At 42.9% G+C, this 23,592-nt stretch overlaps 2 protein-coding genes across 7 annotated transcripts in view; one reads left to right on the top strand and one right to left on the bottom strand.

Annotated features, from left to right (window-relative positions):
* Window positions 1–276: 276 nt before the first annotated feature.
* On the top strand, window positions 277–23,198 carry FECH (ferrochelatase). Of its 6 annotated transcripts, none has more exons than XM_085846274.1 (11): window positions 277–409; window positions 896–1,007; window positions 1,214–1,333; window positions 3,513–3,661; window positions 5,670–5,804; window positions 6,277–6,383; window positions 6,728–6,826; window positions 7,993–8,100; window positions 8,258–8,422; window positions 10,170–10,229; window positions 15,180–23,198. In XM_085846274.1, the coding sequence occupies exons 1-11, from the start codon at window positions 376–378 to the stop codon at window positions 15,312–15,314; spliced, it is 1,224 nt and encodes a 407-aa protein (XP_085702400.1). In that variant the 5' UTR covers window positions 277–375; the 3' UTR covers window positions 15,315–23,198. The 6 variants fall into 6 exon arrangements, with proteins under 6 accessions (XP_085702400.1, XP_085702399.1, XP_085702402.1 ...); XM_085846273.1 differs by having other exon boundaries at window positions 1,211–1,333; XM_085846276.1 differs by lacking the exon at window positions 15,180–23,198 and adding an exon at window positions 10,329–10,391 and having other exon boundaries at window positions 1,211–1,333.
* LOC147016973 (hepatocyte nuclear factor 6-like) overlaps window positions 12,014–23,592 on the bottom strand; it is a 28,539-nt gene continuing 16,960 nt past the window's right edge. The window contains exon 3 of the mRNA XM_085846271.1: window positions 12,014–15,122. Within this exon, the coding sequence (XP_085702397.1) occupies window positions 15,046–15,122 (77 nt within the window). The 3' untranslated portion in view covers window positions 12,014–15,045. The remainder of the gene's footprint in view (window positions 15,123–23,592) is intronic.

Raw genomic sequence — 23,592 nt, 5'->3', positions numbered from 1 at the left:
GAACATCCTGGTACTCTGAACACACCTCTTGCTGATGATTGAAAAAGAAAATCCTGTCTGCTGTTAAATTTCCGCCATATTTATGTACGTAATAAACAGATGGACCGAAATATATTTGTGAATTTATACAGTACTGTATACAATCTGTAATGTTGTGCAGTTGTACTTCTTTTGTCGGTGCTACAACTCCGAGCAGCTTCAGAAAGTCTGAAGAGGACGTGTTTGACGTATCAACCAATGGCAGAAGCGCTCTGACGTCACGCTGTTGAAATCATCACAGCGGCTGTGATTGGTGGACGTGCAACGTCTCGCGCGCTGTGGGCGGGTCGGCCGCTCTATCCATGACGCGTCATCGCCGTCGCTCGTCATTCTGCGATGGCATCGGCAGCACTCCTGTGCATGGTTCGAGGTGCGGATTACCGCGGTGTTTTGGAGTCTCGGTGTACACGCTTTGTGTACTTTTATGTGTCCTTAACCCCCCCTGTGTGTACCCTTTAAATACTCATCACACGCGCGTCTCCTCAGTCTAAATTAGCCCGAGACCAGGAAACGGTGACACGACGGCGGCCGAGCGCCGGGAAGGGGCAACGCGGGGTCCGTTGATTCACATATTACGTACTCAAACTCGTACCTTCTATCTGGCTGCTGTGTCCTCACGTGCGTTGTTCCCTAGCAACGTCAATAGGTTTCGCCGTGCCGTAGTACGTACGTTCGTGCATGGGCGGCCGTTCACTCACTGCACTGTTCAACATGGTAGTTTGATTATTTATTTATTTTTTACTCGAACTGTCAATTCTCCAAGTTTGTTCTCGTTTACTGTGAATTTATTCGCATTGTTTGTACCAAGTTTACTCTGTTGCTTTAACTTTACTGTTTATGTTCGAAAATGTCCAAGGCTGGCAGGTGAGGGCTCCAGCGTGCAGTACCTTCACCCGGGGACTGACCCAGGTGTGTCATGCCACGGTGGAGGGTGATCCGAACCCCTCAACGCGACATGTCCCCATGGGGTGAGTAGCTCTCTTACAGCACGTTAAAAATGGGTTGGTGTCACACTGCTGTGTGTCATAATAATTTATTTATTTATTTTCAACAAAAGACCATTGGTGAGTGAAGTGTGGACTAATTTGCTTGCTAATGCAGAAATAGGGAGAATTTAACCCAAAAATACATCTCTTCTCCACCCCCGTTCTTCAATGTTCTAAAATCCCAGCAGGAAACCCAAGACAGGTATTTTACTGCTGAACATGGGAGGACCCGAGTCCACAGCAGATGTCCACGACTTCCTCTTCCGCCTTTTCATGGACAAAGACCTCATGTCTATCCCTGCACAAAGGTACAATCGCTGAGCCTACAAAAATGTTTTTCATCTATTGTGATATCGAGGTGCGTTGTCCATCCTGCACCACGGGGCCTCTGACATGGTTGGACATCGGGGATGGTTCCAATGAAGCAACGTGGTCAACTCCACGTGATCCCTGCGAAAATAGAACCTTGGGATCCTTTAACATACACATTACCTGCGTAGAGTGATCCGAGGCTTAACTGGGGATCTAGCTTGTACGTACGTGTAAAACGCCGGAACATGAAGACTGGAAAATTGACCGACCCTCGGAAAAATCAGGAAAGCAGGTTTCATGTCGCCTTTTGTTACAATTTCAGAAGCTGAAGATTCATTGTTGGTAGAATGTAGTGACACTTTAGTTTTAAAAAAAGCACACAAATCCTCCTATATATCTCAATGCATGTGAGCAGAGGTAATAATAATAACAATAAAATGGTTTATTCAATTCCACATATCGCAACAGCATGTCATATTTCATGCTTGGTGTTGGCTTAATGGTTAGGGTGGTGGGCTTAAGATCCTTGGATCCTGGATTCAAATCCCACTCGGCTGTTGAATTAACACCAGGTGGGGTTGACTCTGCCTGTCATCCTTAGGTCGGCAAAATGAGTGCCAGCTAACTGGTATCCTGTGTTGGAGTGGCGACCCGTCCAGGATTGTGCCCAATAGCCAAGGAGACTGCTTAGGTAGCACCAACGCTCTGCAGAGAGTATGTTCCCGATGGATGGATGGATGTCAAATTTCACGTGAATTACATCATGAAAGACTAGAACGACACTCGTTAGAGCGTCTCCATCCATCAGGTTGAACGGGTTTATGTTTTTTGAACCTCCTGGTTCGTCGGATCTGCATCTGTACATTGACCAAAATCTAATCAGCTTGTTCTTGTCACCTACCCAACTCGTCCACCTAGTTTTGTCATAATCCATCCACAACGTTTGGAGGTAATGTACTATATATCGTTTTTGGCCCCATCTCTCAATGGTGAAGAATCGCTTAAAAAAATTTTCAATCTCGAATCCAGATCTGGATGTTCACCAAAATCGAATTAATTCGTCCTTGTCACACACACTCACCCTATCCACCAGGTTTCATCTGAATCTGTCCATAACTGTCCTCCTCACAAACAGACAAACAGTGGTGAAACATAACCTCTGCCACCAAAGTAAAAATGAAACGTTAAAGACTTGAGAATTTTAAAAAATAAATTATTTTAAATGCACCACAATGAAGAATATAGCAATAAAGTACATACAATTAAGGTTGCAATGGCTTAGAGGTACGCACACTTGACTCCAAGCTGTGTAGCCTGGGTTTGAATCCCGACCCAGCCATAAACTATCATTCTGGTGTTCCACACCACAGGGTGATTAACCAATGTGCATGCGGTCCCTTGGATGGACGTTAAACTGGGCGTCCTGTCTGCTAGCATTAGTTGGTTAATGTTAAAGATCCGACGGTGTCCTTCGTGAAGAGTTGGCGAGTTATCGCCAGCACCGTGATCAAATTACAAATTCCTGCCGTAACTACAACCGGGAAGGCAATGGCAAACCTCCCAGTATAACCCTTGCCAAGAAAGTGCTTCGGCAGCACCGACACTCTGCAGCACAATATGGTACGAGTACATCAGTGTCGGTTAATGTTTGTATTGGAATTAAATAATTGAAAAAGAACAATGAATTACAATGTCCCTAAACAATGCAAGGTTATCAAAAATGAGTCGACGATATAAGTGTTTGAAGTCCCTCATTATCACGGCGAGGCAGCGCCACATGGAGTAAAACAGTTTGCTCTGTGCCGTTGCCTAACCAGAGCGAGCATGACTTTTTGCACAAGATTGTGATCTTTCCTTGTCTCTCCAACTGGATGCTGATAAAACGGTACTTTCTCAAGACCCCGCTCGGTGCAGATACCGTGCTATCGGATTGTGTTCATTTTGAAACCATGGCGTGCACGTTCTGCAGAAATTGATTACTTGGAATCCCGATGAAATTGGAAAATTGATTTTCTGAGGTTCACCATAGCTATTTGTAGCATCCATAATGAATAAACCTCCATTCCACTTGGTCCTCATGGATGTGAAGCTTTGGGCAGTTTGAGGAATCTGTTGAAATCTTTCTCATCCACAAACTGCCACCTTATACTCTGATACTGTTTGGCCCTGAGGCAGAAAGCTGGGGCCATGGATTGCTCGACGACGGACGCCAAAGATCCAGGAACAATACAGCCGAATTGGTGGAGGGTCTCCCATCAAACGCTGGACCATGTGCCAAGGCGAGGGAATGGTGCGCCTGCTTGATGAGATGAGCCCACAAACAGGTGGGTTGTACTCTCTTTTTGCCAACTTGCTTTATAAAAGCATGTGATGGAGTAAGAAAGAGTGGTGGAAGATGTAATGACATCCGTTTCTCTTATCCTTGTATTTTGTTTCCCCCATTGTTGTACTCTACAGTCTCTATACTCCCTACTTTCTTTTATTTTGTATTTCTTCTCTCCTTTTTTCTTCTTCCCTCAACCCCCACATCTTTTTTTTTTTCATCAAATTATTTTATCTCCTTTTAAAAAATTTAAATGAAAGGGGGACATCCAACAATGCAAAAACGACCGAGGAATTCAACTCCTACCACATACCATAAAGATATTGGAGAAAGTCATAGGTCAGAGATTGAGAAAAATAGTGGAAATCCATGATGATCAATTTGGATGCATGCCCAGAAGCACAAGCCATGGATGCCCCTTTTGTTTTGAGACATGTGATGGAAAACTTCCAGGAATACCCAAGCAACATAAAGTTTGTGTTCATTGATTGTAGAGAAGGCTTGTGACCCGAGTGCCTCAGGAGATGTGCAAGTATTTGTGGAGTCCCTGAGAAGTATGTACGACTATTTCAGGACGTGTACAAGGAGTGCCGGATAAGAGTACGAAGCAGTTTGGGAGAGAGTGAAAGTTTTGCAGTTAAACTTGGATTTCACTGAGGATCGGTAATGAGCCCCTTCCTCTTTCTGATTGTCATGGATGTTCTAACTGAGCAAGTGAGACAGGAAATGCCATGGTCAATGGTGTTTGCAGATGACATAGAGATATGTGGTGGGGATGATGAAACTATGAGTATCTTGAGAAATGGAGAAAAGCACTGGAAGATCAGGGTGTATGAAGATCATAAGAACAAACACTCAATATCTGGATTGTCAGTTTGAGCCAAGGGAAGAGAATCGGTTTGAAAGTGTAAAGATTATGGGTGAAGACTTGGAGAAAGTGAGTAGCTTCAAGTATCTGGGGTCAGTTGTGACAGGAGATAGAAATGGACATTAAGCAACAGATTAGTTATAGTTCGAATAATTGGAGGACGTGCAGTGTCATGTTGCGTAATGGAAAAGTACCGCTGAAACAGAAAGGAAGAACTTACAAGGCAATTGTGAGACCGGCTTTGTTGTATCGTGTGGGAACCCAGGCAACATAAAAGAGGAACAGAAACTGGATGTAAATGAGATGTGAATGCTGAGATGCATGTGTGGAGTGACGAGAAAGGACAAGATTTGGAACCAGTATCAGGGGGTCGGTGAGGATTGTGGAAGCAATGAAGAGAGTAGTTGAGAAGAGATTGAATTGATTTGGTCACGAGATAGAGAGAGAGATAGAGATATGGGACTGTCAGGAAGAAGGAGGAGAAGAAGAAGGCCTAAGATCAGATGGAAGAATTTGGCGGTGAGAGATTTAGAAGTTGTGTGACTCAAAGAAGAATGGGCAACTGACAGGAGGAGATGGAGAAGGGTGATGAACCAGCATTGTAATGATCCCGTGTAAAATGTGAGAAGCCAAAATAAACAGAAGAACATTCTAACTCCTATCCCCTCCCGACCCCCTTTTGTTTCTTTGCCCCCCTTTTCTATAACCTGTTTTATCTACCGCAGCCTTTTCCCCAACCTCAACCTTTCTGATGTAGTGTTGTTTTCATCCCCACAACCACTAGGTGTCGTCTCAGTTTCTGAAATCTGTAAGGGTGTTTTGTTAGTCTATCTGCGGCTTCTTAACATCCTAAGCTCGTCTGGTTCCCGCAACCTTCAAAGACGAGTGTTATCGGGTGTGTTTGTAAAAATCAGATATTGCTGATGCAGACTGGTGAATGGCTTGCCAAAAATAGAGCTGCCACCTTGAAATTGCCATTCTGAGGTTTATGAAGTACCAACTTATGACGAGTGCTGATCGATCAAGAGGATATGTTTTGAAGCACACGCAGGTTGGGAAGAAGTTGGATAATGGAGATGCTCGTTCAGATGATCACAAGAGCCGGATAACGTGAACTTATTTTGAATATTGCTTTCCTCAGCACCACACAAGTACTATATTGGATTCCGTTATGTGCACCCCTTGACGGAGGAGGCCATCGAGGGGATGGAAAGAGACGGTGTGCAGCGGGCGGTCGCTTTCACGCAGTACCCCCAGTACAGCTGCTCAACAACCGGTAACTACAAGCTCTCGATCATCCGACCTCCCATTTCACTTTCATGACACTGCTTTCGTAAAAGACTTTTCCTTTCCCTGATAGCATGGCATTTGTATGAGTGGCTGACAAATGAAATGTGATCCAAATCAAAGCTTCAGACCAAATTGCACCCTTGGATGTCATATGCGGTGAGATTCAATCCTGATAGATTAATTTGCATACACACATGAATATGTTCGGCCTCCGGCCTGGCTGCGCTCCTGTGATTAAAAACAAATGAGTGCGTTTAATTCACGCACAAATCCATTTTGGAGAATGAAACGAAAACTCGCGTGACAAAGACTGATGCGGTGTGTCGTAGGTGGTGGTGGGGAGGACTGCAAGGTGGGTTTGGGTGGTGCCGTAATAGTGAGTGTTGTTAAACGTCGTAGACGAGCAGAGAGTAGCAAATGCAATATGGATAATTCCCGTGCTACATTTTCTTCCAAAGGAAGCAGTTTGAATGCCATCTACAGACACTATGCATCACGTGGAAATCCTCCTGCAATGAAGTGGAGCGTTATTGATCGGTGGCCAACACACTCTGGTCTGGTTGAGGTGAATGCGCCCACAGCCGACACACCAAGACACTGCTTTATGACGTTGTGGATGTTGGGGCTGCTGGTATACGTTCCGAAGTTTGGTGTTGGACCGTGACATTAGCACTCGCTGTACACTTCTCTGGCGGATGGTTACCTCTCTCATTCCAGAGCACCACCACAGATTTATAAATAGTTTGGCCGTAATGTGATCGTGTATTTCGGGCGTCATCCATTGTACTTTTGTCATACTTAACGTGGTGTGAACAGAACAGGCAAGCTTGCCCGAAACGGCATGCTGCGTCTAATTTGCCTCCTTTTATGGAGACGCTAAGATTTGCGTGTATGATGTTCACCCTACAGGCCTTCGCCCATAACGTGCACAAAGAGATTGAGTGTTTCCCGGAGGACGTGCGTGAGGATGTGGTCATTTTGTTCTCTGCACACTCGCTGCCTATGGCTGTAAGCACATTAGCTTGACGGTACTTTATCCAAATATCTCTTGAGCATGTTGCATGAAATCGTAATCGCAGTATGTATTGGTCATAATTAAACAAGCTATGAACCATTTAATCTGAAGTATTTCAATCAAATCTCAGGCTTCATACAATGGGCTGGCAAGGATGCTTTATGGGTTTAACTGGATGGGTTTGAGGGTAGGGGAGGAGCGGTTCCTACTGATAACTCCATCTTTGCCTTTTACTTCTTGGTGTTCCATATCCTGTTGATGTGTGGACTGTGCTTCCCCCGCTGACGGACCGCTAGTAGCTTATACATGTTGCTGTGTTTGAGCCTGGGGAGTAACCGCTGAAATCTATCTGTCCGGGTTCTTCCTGACACCTTTGTTCCTTTTGTGCTTCTTTCTAATATTTTCACAATTCTCTTTATTCATTCTAATTCTTGCATTTTATTCTCTTTCATCTCTTTTATTTTTTTTTTACTCTATTCCTCCCTTTCGTTATCTACCTCTCAGGAGAAGTGAATTCTTGCAGAAGTTTTCTGTAAGGCTCACTTGGATGTGCCTGGATGGGTTAAAGGGTTGTGGAGTAGCGGCTGAAACCCGAATCCTATCCAGGTTCCTCCTGATGACTCCATCTTTGCTCTTTACTTCTTCGGGCTCCTTCTTGGTCTTCCGTTTCATTTGGTCAGTCATAGAGGTGTGCACACTCGCCTCTAAGCTGTCTCGCCTGGGTTTGAATCTCGACCCAGCTATAAATTCTCGTTCCAGTGTTTCACAGGCAAGACAATGCATCAATGTGTGTATCATTCATCAGATAGACGTTAAACTGGACATCCCATCTGCCAGCATTAGTTGGTGGACATTAAAGATTCCACAGAGTTTTCTTCGCAAAGAATAGGTGAGCTATTGCCCGCACCCTAGCCAAGTTCCAAATTTCTTCCCTGACTTCCTGTGTTGGGGTGGTGACCCATCAAGGATTGTAACCCGAGCCATAGAAACTGCTTTGACAGCTCCGATGCACTGTACAGAGCATGCATGGTTCATGATCTGGTCGAAGGCTTCAACATATTAGTTCTAATGTAAAACATCATTTTGCTGTCGCAAATAAAAGCTGATCTCTAAATGGTCACACTGACCTCATTTAAATTGTCTGCTGATTTCTGCTTAGGTGGTGAACCGTGGAGATCCATATCCCCAGGAAGTGGCAGCAACAGTGCAGAGAGTCATGGAAAAGTTGAACTTCAGCCATCCATATCGCCTTGTTTGGCAATCCAAGGTATTGAAGGGGATCTCATTTCAATTAGAATTGAGAACCTTGAGGCCTTTATTTATCTATTTATTCCAAATGAGTTGAGCATCTGTTCCAAGTGGGTTATGCTTACAGCCATGGTGTTGATGTGTTCTGTGTTAAGATGATGTCTTTCTTGTACTAGGTTGGGCCATTGCCTTGGCTGGGGCCTCAGACAGATCAGACCATCCAGGGATTGGCTCAGCGAGGCAAGCACCACCTGCTCCTTGTGCCGATAGCCTTCACGACAGACCACATTGAGACGTTACATGAGTTGGACATTGAGTATGGGCAGGTCCTTGCTGGAGAGGTGGGTTATTTGCCAAATTGTGGCGTTGAGAGTTTATTTCATTCGGTGGGACATGGGAGGAATAGTGATCGTAATTGGATGTTGACCCCGTGCACGCCAAGCGAAAAGCGGGGTTAAGAAATTGGTTCTCTTTGTCTGTCTGTCTCTCCAAACATCAGTTTATGATTGAGCAACAACTTGATTTTGATTGAAACTTATATTTTGAACACTAATTGGAACATGAATCGGAAAACGAACGTGTAGTTTCGCAGTACTTTGGCTCTGAATTCATTTCAATCGCATATGCACAGATGAGTGAGATAATTTTCTTACTCTGCCTGTCTGGCAGTCGAACTGAAAATCATTCCAATCAGGAAACTTACTGTTTTTAGCGACGTCATAAAGGACACAAATAACTCGTGTAACATGTTAAATAAGGTGGTGTAAAAGACGCTGCATCAATGATGGAAAACTTCCAAATGTTTATTTTATTTTTTCCTACAACCTCTGAAATCTTTATTTATTTCAACTGAATTATACACTTAAACACTGGAGAACACAAATTGCCTTATTAGCACTTTCAAAACCCTTCCGTTTAGCAGTACTTGGACAAAATACTATGGCATTTTACATGATCTTGACCAATCAAATTTGCCGCTTGTAGGCCCCTCCCAGGTTCTTGTTTCTCAATAATGCGTGGGGTAAGGTGCTCTATGAGCTCTCTAGTTATGTCACGTGATAAATCTTCCTGTGACCTCAGTGGGGGTTTGAGCAAGGATTCACATGAATGGATTTCCAGTTGGAACTTCATGAAGTTGTGCTCTCTCTCTATCGAGTGCAGCCTGTGGCTGCTGGTTGCATCATTGATTGGGACGTGGCTATGCCACTGATGCAGTGTCCTCCTTACCAGTACACTGGTGCTCATTTTTTCCGACCTCAGAAGGATGACAGGCTGAGTCAACCTCCTGGTGTATTTTAATTCAGCGGCCAATGGGGCTTGAACTCAGGACCCTAGGATCCCAAGCTGCCACCCTAACTACTAAGCCAACACCAGGCTTATGAAGTTGTGCTGTGCTGATGGGATATTGAGATGTTCTGATTGTAATAGGTATGGGTCTTGTTAAGTGTGAACATGGCATCATTGTTAATTCAACTCCCATTCAATTGTCCAGTACCCCAAAAATTCAAATAAAGCTTATTAAAAGAAAGTTTTTATTTAAAATAAGCAACCACTATGTTGGGATGGTTGGTGTCTTGTCAATTATTTACCTCATTGCCCTTCCTCTCCACTCGCTCTTCTCCCACTTCTCATTCTCACACTTTTACTCCCACCCCTCCCCTTACTCCCACCCCTCCCCTTACTCCCCAACTTCTTCCTTCTACTCATCTCTCCCTCCTACTGACCACCCCCCCCCCCACACCACCACCAACTCCAACGCATGCTACACAGGTTAGAGAGCACTGCTTAGTTTCAAGAGTCCTGGGAGAGGACTTGGCATAGGTGATGAGGCCTGAACAGCCTTTTCCTGCACTTCATTAACTGTGTAAAGCAGGTTTTGCCAGACTTCATGGTTGGCCACATATGGGGATAAACTCTTGCTTGCAATGACTTCAAGATGACAGTTACATTTGCTGAGTTGAAAACTTGTTTTGTTGTGATTTCGCATTTATAAAAACAAAACCTTTCTTTTGGAGATGGTATGTTTGGTTTCATTTTGAGTACAGCAGGGAGATGATTTCATTTCATTTTTTTTTCCTCTAATTTCAGTGTGGAGTTAAAATGATCAGACGTGCCGACTCGTTGAATGACAATCCAACCTTCATCCAGGTGTGTTCTTCAGCAAGTATACCTCATTGATGCCCGCCCTTTCGAGATGTAAAATTGGCTTGTAGCCTTTCTATTAATTAGTTTGCCTTATTTCCTCAGCTCCTGTCTTGATACTCGATCTTCAATTCATTTCCAGTTCAAAAGTAAATATTTTTTTTTTTTTACATTTGTCATTCATTGGGCCTGGTAGGATGGCTGGGAGAGATGCACACTCACCTCTAAGCTGTCTAGCCTGGGTTTGAATCCAGACCCAGCTCTAAACTGCTATCCCGGTGTTTTACCTGCAGGGTGATTCGTGTGTGTGTGTGTGTGTGTGCGTGCGTGCGTGCGTGTGCGTGCGTGCGTGCGTGCGTGTGTGTGCGCGCGCCGTCCTTTGGATGGACGTTAAAATGAGAGTCCCATGGTCCAGCATTAGTTGGTGGATGCTAAAGATCCCACGGTTTCCTTTGCGAAGAGTAGGTAAGCTATCGCCAGCATCATGAACAAATTACAAATTCCCACCCGAACATGAGGCTTGGCCAGCCAGTTTGTGAAAGACTTGAGCCAAGCTACCTCCAACCAACCCCACAAGAACGTCGGAATAATTTTGGCTGTTAAAGACGAAGACATTTGTCATCAATTAAGCTTTTATTGTGAAGATTAATTTGCTTTTCTTAATTTATAATTTAAATCCCACCATAGCATGCTGTCCACCTGTGTTCTTTCCTTAACTCTTATTTAGCCAGTTGTAGGAATGACCACGTTGTGCTCCTTATTCTTTCTGACCTTTTGGCTCGCTTTGATACTGCCTGTTGTGCCATTAGTTTTCCCGATTGATCGCCGGCATCAGGGCTGCCGGCAGAGCCGGAAACGCACTCTCATTTGCCCGTTCAATCCCCTCCGGAAAATCTCTGCAAAAGGCTTTTGTTTCCATCCTTCGCCTGATAGTTGGCATCTAACATCGCTGCATAGCATTTTAAATTTAAAATATAATCCTTGGGATTGTTGTAATTACAAGTGGCCATTGTATTCTCAGAATGCATACATTTGGATCTGCCTACTTGCATCACATTGTAAATTGCAGAGAATATTACTAACTAGCCGGGCGAAGAAAATGAAGACTGTTTCTCAGGTTGTTTGTCTTTATTGAATTGGAAGGGCTTTCAAGCTCATGCAGAAATGTGAACCAAGGTATAATATGACTTTTACGCAGGAAGAGGCTGTTCAGCCCATCAAAGCATGCGTTATTATTCCCAACCGATAGTTGGTTATCCTTGCTCTATCTTTTTAAATGCTAAGCATCAAGCAAGGAAGCAGCACGTACCGTTTTTCAAGTCTTTGGTATGACTCAGCCAGGGTTTGGACCACCGACCTCCCAACATCAGAGCGGATGCTCAACTATTACACCACCGAGGATGGTAAGGTAGTGAAAGATCGTGGCAGAATTTAGTGTCACCGTTGACAGCAGTAGTTTCTGTAGCAGCTGCGACGGGAGCTGAGCTTGTCCGGGAAAGCTGCAGTTAAGCCTTGGAAAGCTGTAATTAATAAAGACTGTAATCCAAAATTTATCGGGTTAGCCTGTTTGGTGTTTCCTTCTGAGGGATATTAGTTTATGATACCGGGCCCTCAAGTTCAAGTCACACATAATGTTAATTTTTTTTTTTTATTGAATTGTATATTGATACCCTTGAACTCACGTAAAAGTACATCAACGTCTACATGTGATTTATGTATAAGCTACTCCAGGTGTGTTAAACACCATTTAAAAAGGAAAATCCCCAAATCAGAATTGCAATTATGTCACCGTTGCACACGAGATTAAAAGTCTAAAAGTTCTAGCTTTTCCACAAGCCTCGGCTATGCATACGAGAAAAATAAAACGCACAGATCGAGTTTGACAAATCATCGATGCATCAGTGGTAATGTTACCACGTGACTGCAGGAATGACGTTTTGAAGCACCATGGCTGATTGGTAGTAACGCGTGTGAAAACTCCGTGTCTAATGACGACCGCCAAATGTTGCCCTTGTGTCAAGTGCATTGCAGCTCGTGGGCCATACTTGTTCTTCCATGAATTCCTTGACCCAACCGACATTTTAAACTGCGCAAGTACAGTGATGCTTGCAGTGAAAGCGTAATTAGTTATTCATTTATTTTGTGCATGCAAAGTGTTAGCTCGTAGAAAAGGCTGATTATGGAGGATAAAAAGGCAATTAACTGACAGTTGCACAACAGTTGGATACAATTATTCGAGGGAACGAATGAATGAACGGCAAAAGTAGAGAAAAGGAAACGCTGTAAACTGCAAGTCAGAGGGTTGAGTTAGGATAAATGGTGGCTGACTTGAGATGGCCGAGTATCGCCTGCTTGAAACCCTGGAGGGAAGGGTGGAATAGCAAGGCCTCTGGAAGGTGGTTCCACATACTGGAGGAGAGAGGACCCAAAAGGATTGAGGTGTGCAGTCAGCCTGGACTTTGGAATTTCACCAGGAGGAGATTCCTGGAGGAACGCGTACATCCTGGAGTAGTGAAGCCAAAGTGAAGGCGTCGTACCATAAAATTTTGCCGACAAGAAATGCAACCCCCCAAAAGAAGGTGATTCATATTATTTTTTGTTGATTACTGTACATGTTTGTGTTCAGAAATAATCGGTCGAGCTATACTCTGTTTAAGCAAACTATCAGTCAATGCCTAATTTTGTTTATGCTCTCAAAGAATAACAAAGAAGTAGAAAAATAGTTTTTATCCCCATAGTTTTTGAAAAAAAAAAAAAACGGGGTGATACTGTAATCGGCTCCTATCTGTTTGTTTGTCCGTGCGTCTGTCCCACTATCTCCTCCTAAGCGGTTGTGCAGAAATTCACCAAACTTGGTCGTTGTGATCAGTCACCACATGACAAGAAGGTGTGAGAGCAGTCTCATTTTTAGCTCCACCCCCTGGGGTCTTGGGGTTGGAGTCAAAAGGTCAAAAAAATGCAAGTTCAGGCACATTTTAAAACTTTTTCTTTTTAAATGAAACTTTTTATATGCAATAAACATTGGAAGACTCATGAAATATGTAACTTTTTTTTGGATTTAACCCTCGGTTCATGCCCTTTGAGGTCACTGGTCGAAACGGAAGGTTTATTTTTTTTTAAACTCAAAATTTGATAGTCATTCCTGGTTGGACTTTTTGCCATTTTTCAACTTTGCTTTTGGTGGGAAGCGTGGGGGTTTGCGATTGCACGCCGTTGACTTCGCTCTCGTTTTTACTGTGAAGGCATTCATAACTGTTACCTTTTTCATTCCGATCGTATTATTGTCTCGTTTGCATTATCAACACGTGTTGCGAGGTTCAAGCAGAGATAGACAGAATTAAAAGCATATTTATTCGTCTAGTTTTGCCGGTTTTCCAAAGGACATTTGCTGCAATTTGAGCATTTCTATGAATAACATTTGTAAAACTATTCGAGATAATCTGACTTGGTTATTGAGAAATGCAGCAATAATATACTGATGATGTCATCAATGACCATTACTGAAAATAGAGTTGAACAAGCTTGGGATCTTCATGTACTTGGGATCATCATGTTTGGCATTTTCCAACTGCTTCATCTGTTGGCATTTGCATCCAGTTCCCTGGTTCGTGATGCAGGGAATCCAGGTTTGAGTTCCATTTTTCTTACATATTCGTCCATTTGGAACTAATGTCGTAATTTGTGTGTAAATATACTGACTGTTTACTAATGTTTGCATCCTCTGTTTGATTCATGTCGATCAATGTAAAAATGAAATTAGGGCTGGCACGATGGCCTAGACGTCGAGGTATGCTCATTAGCCTCTAAGCTGCCTCGCCTGGGTTTAAATCCAGGCCAGGCTATAAACTGTCTTCCCGGTGTTTCACACGCAGGGTGATTCGACATCATTGTGTGTGCCGTCCCTCGGATAGACGTTAAGCTGGGCATCCCGTCTGCCTGCATTAATTGGTGGACGTGCAAAGAGTTGGCGAGTTATCGCCGGGACCGTGAACAAATTGCAAATTCCCACCACCTTCAGTCGAACGTCAGGCCTGGTCAGACAGTCGTGAAAGACTACGTCCAAAGCACCCTTCAAGAATGTGGGGAAAAAAAGTGTGCCGTTAAGGAAACGGTGGAGAACGCAAAGGTAAACCGAAACAATATCTTGCACAATAAGCTTCTTGAAACTTCTAGTTACCATTTCATTCATTGTTGAGATAACCAATAAGAATCTAATTTTTCTTTTTTTCTGAAATGTTTGTCTCATTTTGAAAAAGCATTCATGTAGTCATTATAGTGTTTGTTTTTCCAATCAAACTCGTAATGTTATTGTGGTGCTTAACTTGGTAAATGTGAACTAAACTCAGCCTTGCAGTTCTACCCTCTCCTCACCAATTACATCGCAGTTTGTTGCATTTGCTTGCTCCTTGCAAGGACTTTGAATGAAAATGTTCTTACCAAGATAAATTTTCAACCACACATGCATAACAAGAAAATGCAGATAATTGTATTGCTTTTTTGTACTAACGACAAACCAAGTCTGCATTCCCATAATAAGATTCTCCACATTGATAATGACCGAAGCGAATTGGAATACCTTGAAGAGAAAGGGCTGTGTCCTTTGTATTTTGAGCTCGGCTCTCTTTTCTAGATATTAGCTTTGGCCATGGACAAAAATAAGTTGAGTTTTAACTGCTCAATGATTACTGGATTACACATTTTAATTTATTTAAAATATCAACTCGTTTATAGTTGTGCTCCTGTAGCTTGAACTGTACCAGGTTCCAAAGCTTCCAACGTGACCATGAGTCCTGCTTCCTCGGTGATGTGCTTGACCACATATTTAGCCGCGTCGCGTTGCGAAGGCTGGCTCGAAGAGAGCTCCGCGTTGTTCTTCTTCTTCTTCTTGTTTTTCTTCTTCTGGTGAAGACAAAACCTTTATGACGCGGCTCTTGGACACATTTGTCCTTGTTTCAGGCTATGGCTGACATCGTGAAGACTCACCTGGAGGAGAAACAGGTGTGTTCACGCCAGCTTCCTCTCTGCTGCCCTCTTTGCACAAATCCCACTTGTGCCAAGGCAAAAGACTTTTTTGTCGGCCAGAAGCCATGAATGCAGCAATGGCCCAAACGTTGGTTGTATGACATGTCACCTTGCAAACAATGAGCCGGCGGTGGCCACAATCGTCTGATTGCACTGGAGGGTGTGTGGAGACTTGGTATGCTGTTTGATCTATGATTACATTTATTTTGGGGAAACTAAACGCTCAATAGTTGTGTCGTTTTGCCAAGAAGTCTTTTGAAGGCTGTTGGTTATATTTCAGGTTTTAAAGTTGCATTGCTTGCTCACAAGTTAGCACTGTTCAAGGTCCTTCAGGACATCCAAACTTGTAGTTGTGGTTTTTGAGCAGCTGAATTCAAAAGCTCTATTTTTGAAAAGTGAACTTGCATTTGTCAAAATTTTCTGTCTTCCCCAGCTATTCATAAAGAATGTCATCTATTATAGTCCAACGTTGATGACAAGGAACTTTGATACAGGAGAATACAGCCCATCGAGTCTGTGCTACACAAACACCAGAATAAATAAATCCGTCAACCTATCGACTTCATATCACAGGCAAGAGGGAGGAGATCTTATATATATGCAAATAAAATTAATAGTTCAACTAAAAGTTATTTTAAAAAAATTATTAATACAGTACTATTTAAAAAAAAAAAATTGAGAGAGAGTGGTGGGGGGAGGGGGCGAATGTGGTTGTAGGATGGGAATACAAAACTACTGACCACACATTCACCGTTTGACGAGACCCTCTCACAAACGTCACAATCACTACACATGTACACAATCAACCATACATACTCGATTACTTACAAGTCCTGTCAATATCCTTGGTCCCTCTATCTCTAATGGTTCTCAGTACCTATCTAATTCCAATTTAAACTTTTCTACCGTTTCTGCTGCCACTACCTTTCCAGGGAGACCATTCCATGCTTTAACTACTTCAGAGTGAAAGACCCCTGCCTTACTACAGTCTTAACTCTCCTCTCCTTTACTCTCAGGCTATGGCCCCTGGTCATATCACTGTCCACTCTGCTGAAAAACTATTCTGCACTTATCTTGGATACCCTTCATTATTTTAACATCTCCATCGGATCTCCTCGTAATCACCTCCTTTGCAACGTATAAAGTCCTGTCTCATTCAGCCGCTCCTCATAGCTGAGTCTAGCGAGCCCTGGAATTGATCGAGCTGCTATACACTGAACCCTCTATGGCAGCTGTGTCCTTTCTCAGAGGTGGTGACCAAAACTGAAAACTATATTCTAGGCTCGAGGTGACTTCACTAAATTATTGTGCAGTGTTGAAACTACCTCTTTTGATTTATAATTTATCCCCCTACAAATACAACCTAAAACCCTGTTGCATTTACCTATAGCTACCTGGCACTGCCCTGCCTGCTTACCCCCACCCCCACCATATCTATAACCACCCCCAGATCGTTCTCCTGTGTGACATGCGCCAAGACTGCCCCTTTCATCATGTAATCCCTACTTTCATTATTCTTACCAATCCCAGCACCGTACATTTTATTTATATTTATCTGCATCTACCAATGTTTTACACAATCTATGAAGGCATCCAGACTATCTTGATTCTGATCACCACCCTCTCTGCTATCTACCTTACCTTCAAGCTTAGTGTCATCTGCATATTTGGAAAGCCTACTCTTAACCCCACTCTCCAATCATTGATGTAACTTATGAATACTGTATTTTCCAGTGTATAAACCACAGTCGTATATTAGCTGCACCCCTGTTTTTCACCCTCAAAAGAAATGAATATATTGATCATTTTATTTTCTGATCGAGATCTAAATATGTTTGTACATTAACTTTGTACGGAACAAAGTGATGGAGGTATCAACATACTTCCTCCCATGTCCACTTAATTTAGTCCAAGTCTTATTGTAAATTTTCAAGAGGTTGAAGAGAGGAAAGATACCAAGAAGTTTTTATTTTTCTTTCTTATTTTTTAATATCATAAAGAGGATGTTTTTTTTTTATTACTAGAATTAGGAAGAAAATGGTACCGGAATCGTACATATTTATTGTGGATTTGTGGCTCTGAGAAGAGCCGTTTGGGTTTGATGAAGTTGTTCAGCTAAACCCGAGGAAATCTTCATCAATGCTTTCCTCGTTAAAGACGACGCGGAAGTCCTTGTCCGAATCAGCGTAGAGCAAGTCCACATCTCTGTCACCGTCATTTGCAACCTCCTCCTCCTCCCAAATGATGTCGTCCTCTGTGCCGTCCATGTTGTTGGGGATGCAGTATTTCAGAAATGCTCACTTGATGATGTGCGACGGTATCTCCTCCCACACCTGGATGATCCAGCCACAGATCATCGGAAGGTCTACCTTTCTCATCCTCTTGCTCTTGGTGTAGGTATTCTTCCCACTCATTATCCAGTCGGACCAGCAGCGACGTAGCCCGTCCTTGAACGGCTTGTAGATGGACACATCGAGGGGCTGCAGGAGCGGTCATCCCACCTGGGACGATGACGAGATGGAGCAGCGCTTTGGTGTCATCGGTCTTGTGAAAACTGAATGCATTCAGGACTAGGATTCAGAATAAAATGAAAACTGAATGCATCCGGCCTACTACTCCAGACTATGCCCACCAGGTCCTGGACCAGTCCCTTGTCTATTCACCCCTTCTGCTGCGCACGAACAATGACGCCGGCTGGAAACTTGTCTTTGGCCATTGTCTTCCTCTTCAACACGACATACGCGGGAAAGTTTGCCACCGTCTGCAGTGCAGGCGAGCATGACGATGAATTGGTCCTTCTCATGACCAGTAGTGTTGATCATTGCGCGCAAGCTTATTTGAGGTGGGGGTGCTCCCTTATTAGACTCTATTGTGTCTAATATTGTGAATAATTCTTCCTTTGATGTGAGAACAGGTGTTCTTATTTTGTGTTTAATGGTGTTTTCATAGCCGCGAGGCTCTATATTAATATACGCCACACACCTAAACTCCAGGTGTGTCTGGGTATTTCCGGACGTTTCCAAGCACGGCTCGATTTAATTTCCACACACGGTTCATAAAACGCTGTACAAACTCTTGACCTGCACCGATTTTCTAAATTTAAAGGGCAGAATTGAGCTCAACAGTAGTTCCGACTGCTTAAAAAAAGTGTTCATTTGGATATAATTGAAATTCAGCATTGATCGTTTTTAAGACTGATTTTTTTTTTCTATACCCATGTATTAACTGCACCGCCAACCTTTACTTTTTTGCCGATTTAAAAAAAAAAGTGTGGTTTATACAATGGAAAATACGGCAATAGTGGTCCGAGTACTGATCTCTGAGGAATCTCACTTCTGATATCCTCACAGATAGACATCCTGCCATTTATAGCTCCTCTTTGCTTCCTATCACTAATCCAGTCACTCTGCATGCCCTTACTGAAGCCAACAACCTTCTTTGTGGTACCTCATCAAATGGTTTCTGAAAGTGTAGATATTCTACATCCACTGCCTCTCATCCACCCTGCTTCATCGAACTCAAACAACTCCAATAAATTTGTTAAACATGACACCCTTTGGTAAACCCGTGCTGACTGCCCTTAATTAGTTTTGAATTTATTTAAATGATTCTTCATCCGATCCCTAATTAATTTCTTTAACAACTTAAGTCAAACTAAGTCGTCTATCGTTCCCCAATCCCTCTCTGGATCCTTTTATTAAATAATGGTGCTACATTTGCTGCTCTCCAATCCTGATTCCAGTGAGTTCGTAAAGATATCTGTTAAACATCTCACTTTCCTCACTAACCACTCTCACTGTGTTATTTCTGAGTGGGCCCACATTTGTCTTAACCTGTTCTTTACCCCTTGTGTACTTAAATAATGCCTTGCCATTATGCTTAATATTGTTGGTCATATCCTTCTCATACGTTTTTTTTTTTTTAGTTTACCGAGTTATTTTCTGAACTCGCTTCTGTTTACACTTGTACTGATATGTCTGACTCTAGTCCTGGTATTTTGTACCTTAAAAAAAAAAAAAAAAAAATCGCACCCATGTCCGAAGGAAGCGGTGCAGTTTGGCATTTTTAAGATGAAATGGGCAAAGCTTAGAAATTAATTCTCCAATCTCCAAGTTCTCCAATTTCTGAGTTCATTTGAGAGCAGGAACCATGGGTTAGGAAGGTTCTTCTTTTTATGGATGGATGGATGGAAGGACATACCAAACATTGAAGCAGCGACACCGCTTAAAATATCTTCTGCTTCTCTTTAATTTCACGGCTTACCTCCCCGGTCTCTTTCTGCTTGTGTCTTTCCACCTCATTGGAATATACCTACCTTGTACACTGTACATTTGCTCCTTGAAGGTTGTCCATTTGTCTGATACTAGTTTCCCTCAATTTAGCTTCAGCCCAATCTATAACACCAAGCTCTCTCTCCTCATACCCTCAAAGTATGCCTTCATGGAATCTAATAAACTTACTCCACTATCCTGAACTCTCGCTCTTAACAGAATCCTTGCACATATTAGGTTTTGGTCACTTGTTCCTCAATGCTTCCCTACCTTCACCTCGGTTCCACCATATAAGGATCATTACTTAAAACGGGGTCCAGCAGTCCATTGTCCCCTGCACTCCCCTTCATAAGCTTATCTGGAAATCCTAATTTGTTCTACCCTGATATATATTCACTGCTCCTGGACACAATCTATCCTTGGGAAGCTAAAATCACCCACAATCAATGCTCTTCCCTTCACCACATGCTTCTCTGCATTCTTTGTGAACCCTTCTTTCTTGCTCTTCCCTCACACCCCAACAAATCCCATACACTCATCCTGTCTCTCAGAAAGGACCGTCCGGCAAACCCTCCCATCTACTTCCGACACAAACCACTTGGAGGTTCAGTCACTCAAACTTTTGGGCATCACCATCAGTCATGATCTTTCTTGGGCAGACCATATTTCCAAGATGGCCTCCAATGCCAACCACCAGGTGGGCATCCTCCATCTTGCAAGGTCTTTCCTTGGCCAATCTGAAATTTTGACAAACAAGACTTCCATTCACAGCTTGATGAAGTGCTGCTCTCTCCTTTGGCCTGGTGTCCCTGCCTCTTACCTTGCCCTTCTTGATATGGTGGAAAGTAAGGTTCTCAAAATCATTGGGATCTCCCACTATGAAGCTGAGTGTCTCTGCCCGTTATTTTCGCATTGCAGGCAGATTAGTGGCCTCTCTATGTTCTACCGCCTCCTTTTTTGGTGTTGCACCCTATGCTTTCTCTTTACTTTGTCCATCGCAGGTTTCTGCAAGGCACACATGATCTGCCAATAAACTTTTTATTTTTATATACATTGTCGAGGTTCGTAAGAGAGCGAACACACAACACGAGGGGGGGGGGAGACAAGAGGGGCGGGAGAGGGAAGGACAAAACAGTGGGGAACAGAGACATTAGGAGATCTGTGGAAGGGAGAGGGATGGGGCGGGTAACATGGGGTATACAAGATGGATACTACAGGGACTTTCAGGAAGGAAAGCAGGGAATTTGAAGGAGGTGGGTTTGGGGTGGATAAATGGGGGTAGAAAAGATCATGGATTTGGATGGGGGAAGATAGGTGGTGGTGAACAACTGTTTTGAAGATCTGGAGGGAAGAATGGGATTGAAGAGAGTGTGGGAGTTTATTCCAAAGGCGGGGAAAAAAGAGGAACGAAAGAGTGAAGGTGAGCAGTGATTCGTGATTTTGGTAGTTTTACAAGAATATGGTTGCTGGCAGACCTTGAGTGCCATGCGGAAATATAGGGGGCAGGGGGGACATATCGCAGGCGGGGGGGGACATATCGCAGGCGGGGGGGGGGGGCGAGACCAGAGAGGAGATGGTAGAAGACAGACCACCGACATGCCTGTGGTGAGAGGCTCAAAGACTCGGCCTCACCGCGGGAGATAAAAAATGATCCTAAATGCCTTGGTTTCCACAGCATGAAGCCAAGAAAGGTGAGAAGCAGGAGCACCAGCCCAGAGGGGAGAGCAGTACTACATCAGGCTGCGGATAGAAGCTTTGTATGTGGTCAGGAGCTCAGGTAGGCCGAGGAAGGACTTGTTAAACTCACCTACACTCCTCTGTTCATCTCTTCTCTTGTCTGTGGAACCAACTCCCCCAGTCTGTTCAGTTCCATTCTTTTCTCCAGAGTTTCAAGGCATCTGTTCACAACTACTCCAGATCATGCCCCATCCATACTCATGATCTCTTCAACCCCAAATTACACCATTCCCAAGCACTCCTCTTTTCCAGGTTACTGTGATTTTTTCCCCTCTCCCTCACCTCATTTCGTTTGTTAGTTGTCAGTTGGTTTGTTCCTTTTCTGTTTCATCCCCACTTTCCCCTTCCTCTTCTTGGTGTTTCATTCTTGTGTGCAGCTTGTTCACCCAACATGTCCTTCTCCCCCTCCCTTTGAACTTGAACTCACTCTCTCCTCTTCTCTGCTGTTAGTGTTCCCCCATTTCCATTTTGTTCCTTTCCATTGTGCTCTCGCTCTTCCATGAGTCTTGATCATATATACAGAAAAGCCCAATGAAAGCACCGTACAAGTATCTTACCGTTTGTACGATCACCAATCTTTTGCCACAGAATCCTTGACATGAATTGCCTTCTTAATGTAATCAATGTTTATTAGCTGTGGAAGGTTAATAAATGCCACTGAGTTAATATAATTTGCAATGAGCCTGGTGGTGTAACTTTATGCCTATCGTGGTGCGACATTGGCATCTTAAAAGTGGGGAGAAGCGTTTCATTAATATTTTGGTTCGATAGTCAAAATGTAATGGTGAAATGCCCCAAACCCAAAACAAGATGCTTGTTCATGATTTGTAGAATTGACTCTTGGATAAGTTTGCTGTTTGCTTAGCTTGAAAGTTATTAAATTCTCATTACATTGGGATGCAGAGTGGTCAGTGGGAAAACAAGTTTTGCCAAATGCTTCAACATACATGAAAGGTTACCAAATGGCAACATAAAAACACAGTTCTTTGCTTAAAATAAACCCATGTGCCTCAAAAAGAACAACTTCCGATGAAATTGATAACTCGATGATAACAGCTAAACTTATCCAATCAGGTGTGATCAGTACGTTTGTGGCCTAACCAAGCTAAATGAAGAGGGTTATTGTTCAATTAAAAGGATAAAATTAAGGTATGTGAAGAATTTCATTCTAAATTGTCATTAAAAGATGAGGATAGTAGTTTATTCGATTTATTATGCCAGTCCTAAGACTTGTTAATCCCTCGAAACCAACTGCAGAATATTAATCTGGCTTTACTCTCTTAATTTATTTTTATTTCACCATTTGTTTTTGCAAAGAAAATACATTTCCAACATGTTGAACCTTAGAATCCACAGGTATGTTTGTTTCCATGAAGGCATAACCAGATTCTTTTTGCAGGCCTTATTTCAGCATTATTTTGGTGGATTTTTTTTTACCTTATTTATTTATTTTATAGAACTCTTTAACATTTGATGTCCACCATTCTGGGTGTTAGATGGTCAATGTACAAACCTTTGCTTCTCAACATTTTGAGCTGAACTCGACCACAATGTACACCCACCCTTAGACTCTGCTTGTACACCCATCCACACCCGCTAAATTTTATTTTATGCGTTTTATTAACATATTCCTTCAATGTCAGAGCTGACTATGAAAGAGACTTGTTTTTTTTTTTTAGTTATTCCAGAACTATAATGCACAAGAAAACACTAAGTGTTGGATGAAGTTGAAATATGTAAGTTGATTGTTTAACATAAATATTAATTTTAAATGCATGTCATGCTGGGTACACAAAAAAAAACTGTTGATTAACCATCATATCATGTGATCTACCTTTGAAACACCTTGCAGTAGATGTGAGCGTTTCGAAACTTTTGTGTTTCATTGTTTCCACCGTCTTTGACTGCGTGCCTTCATGAAGGTCATTAAACACTTTTGTATTCATTTTAGGGGAAAGCCTCTTGGAAACCATCCAGCCGTGGCCACATTTTATCAGCTTTAGCCAGTAAGTAATCGTTTGGAAACAATTCATTGCCTCCATAATTGCATCCATTTACATCATCAATAAAGCTACAGGCCTGCTCTCAGCTTTAGCACTAGAAACGATCATTAGAGGCCGATCAGGCGAGCGAAGCACTTGATTGATACACGGCTGGGGCCTAGCAGGACCTAGCGAGGCTTGAGCCTGCCTCATGGAAAATTGCAATAGGAATTTTTTCCAATAGTCCTGGAGAACCACTTTGCAGAGTAAGGTGGTCGTGGGCATAGTTTCACCCAAAAGAGGGTTCGATATAAAGGACGCACGAGTTTGTAAAAGTACATCTTTTAAGGGGACAAT

Source organism: Eptatretus burgeri, chromosome 11 (assembly GCF_056783735.1).
Source record: "Eptatretus burgeri isolate ZD-2024b chromosome 11, Ebu_testis_v1, whole genome shotgun sequence".
In the NCBI taxonomy this organism is placed as follows: domain Eukaryota; kingdom Metazoa; phylum Chordata; class Myxini; order Myxiniformes; family Myxinidae; genus Eptatretus; species Eptatretus burgeri.
This window is presented reverse-complemented; position numbering and strand designations above follow the sequence as displayed.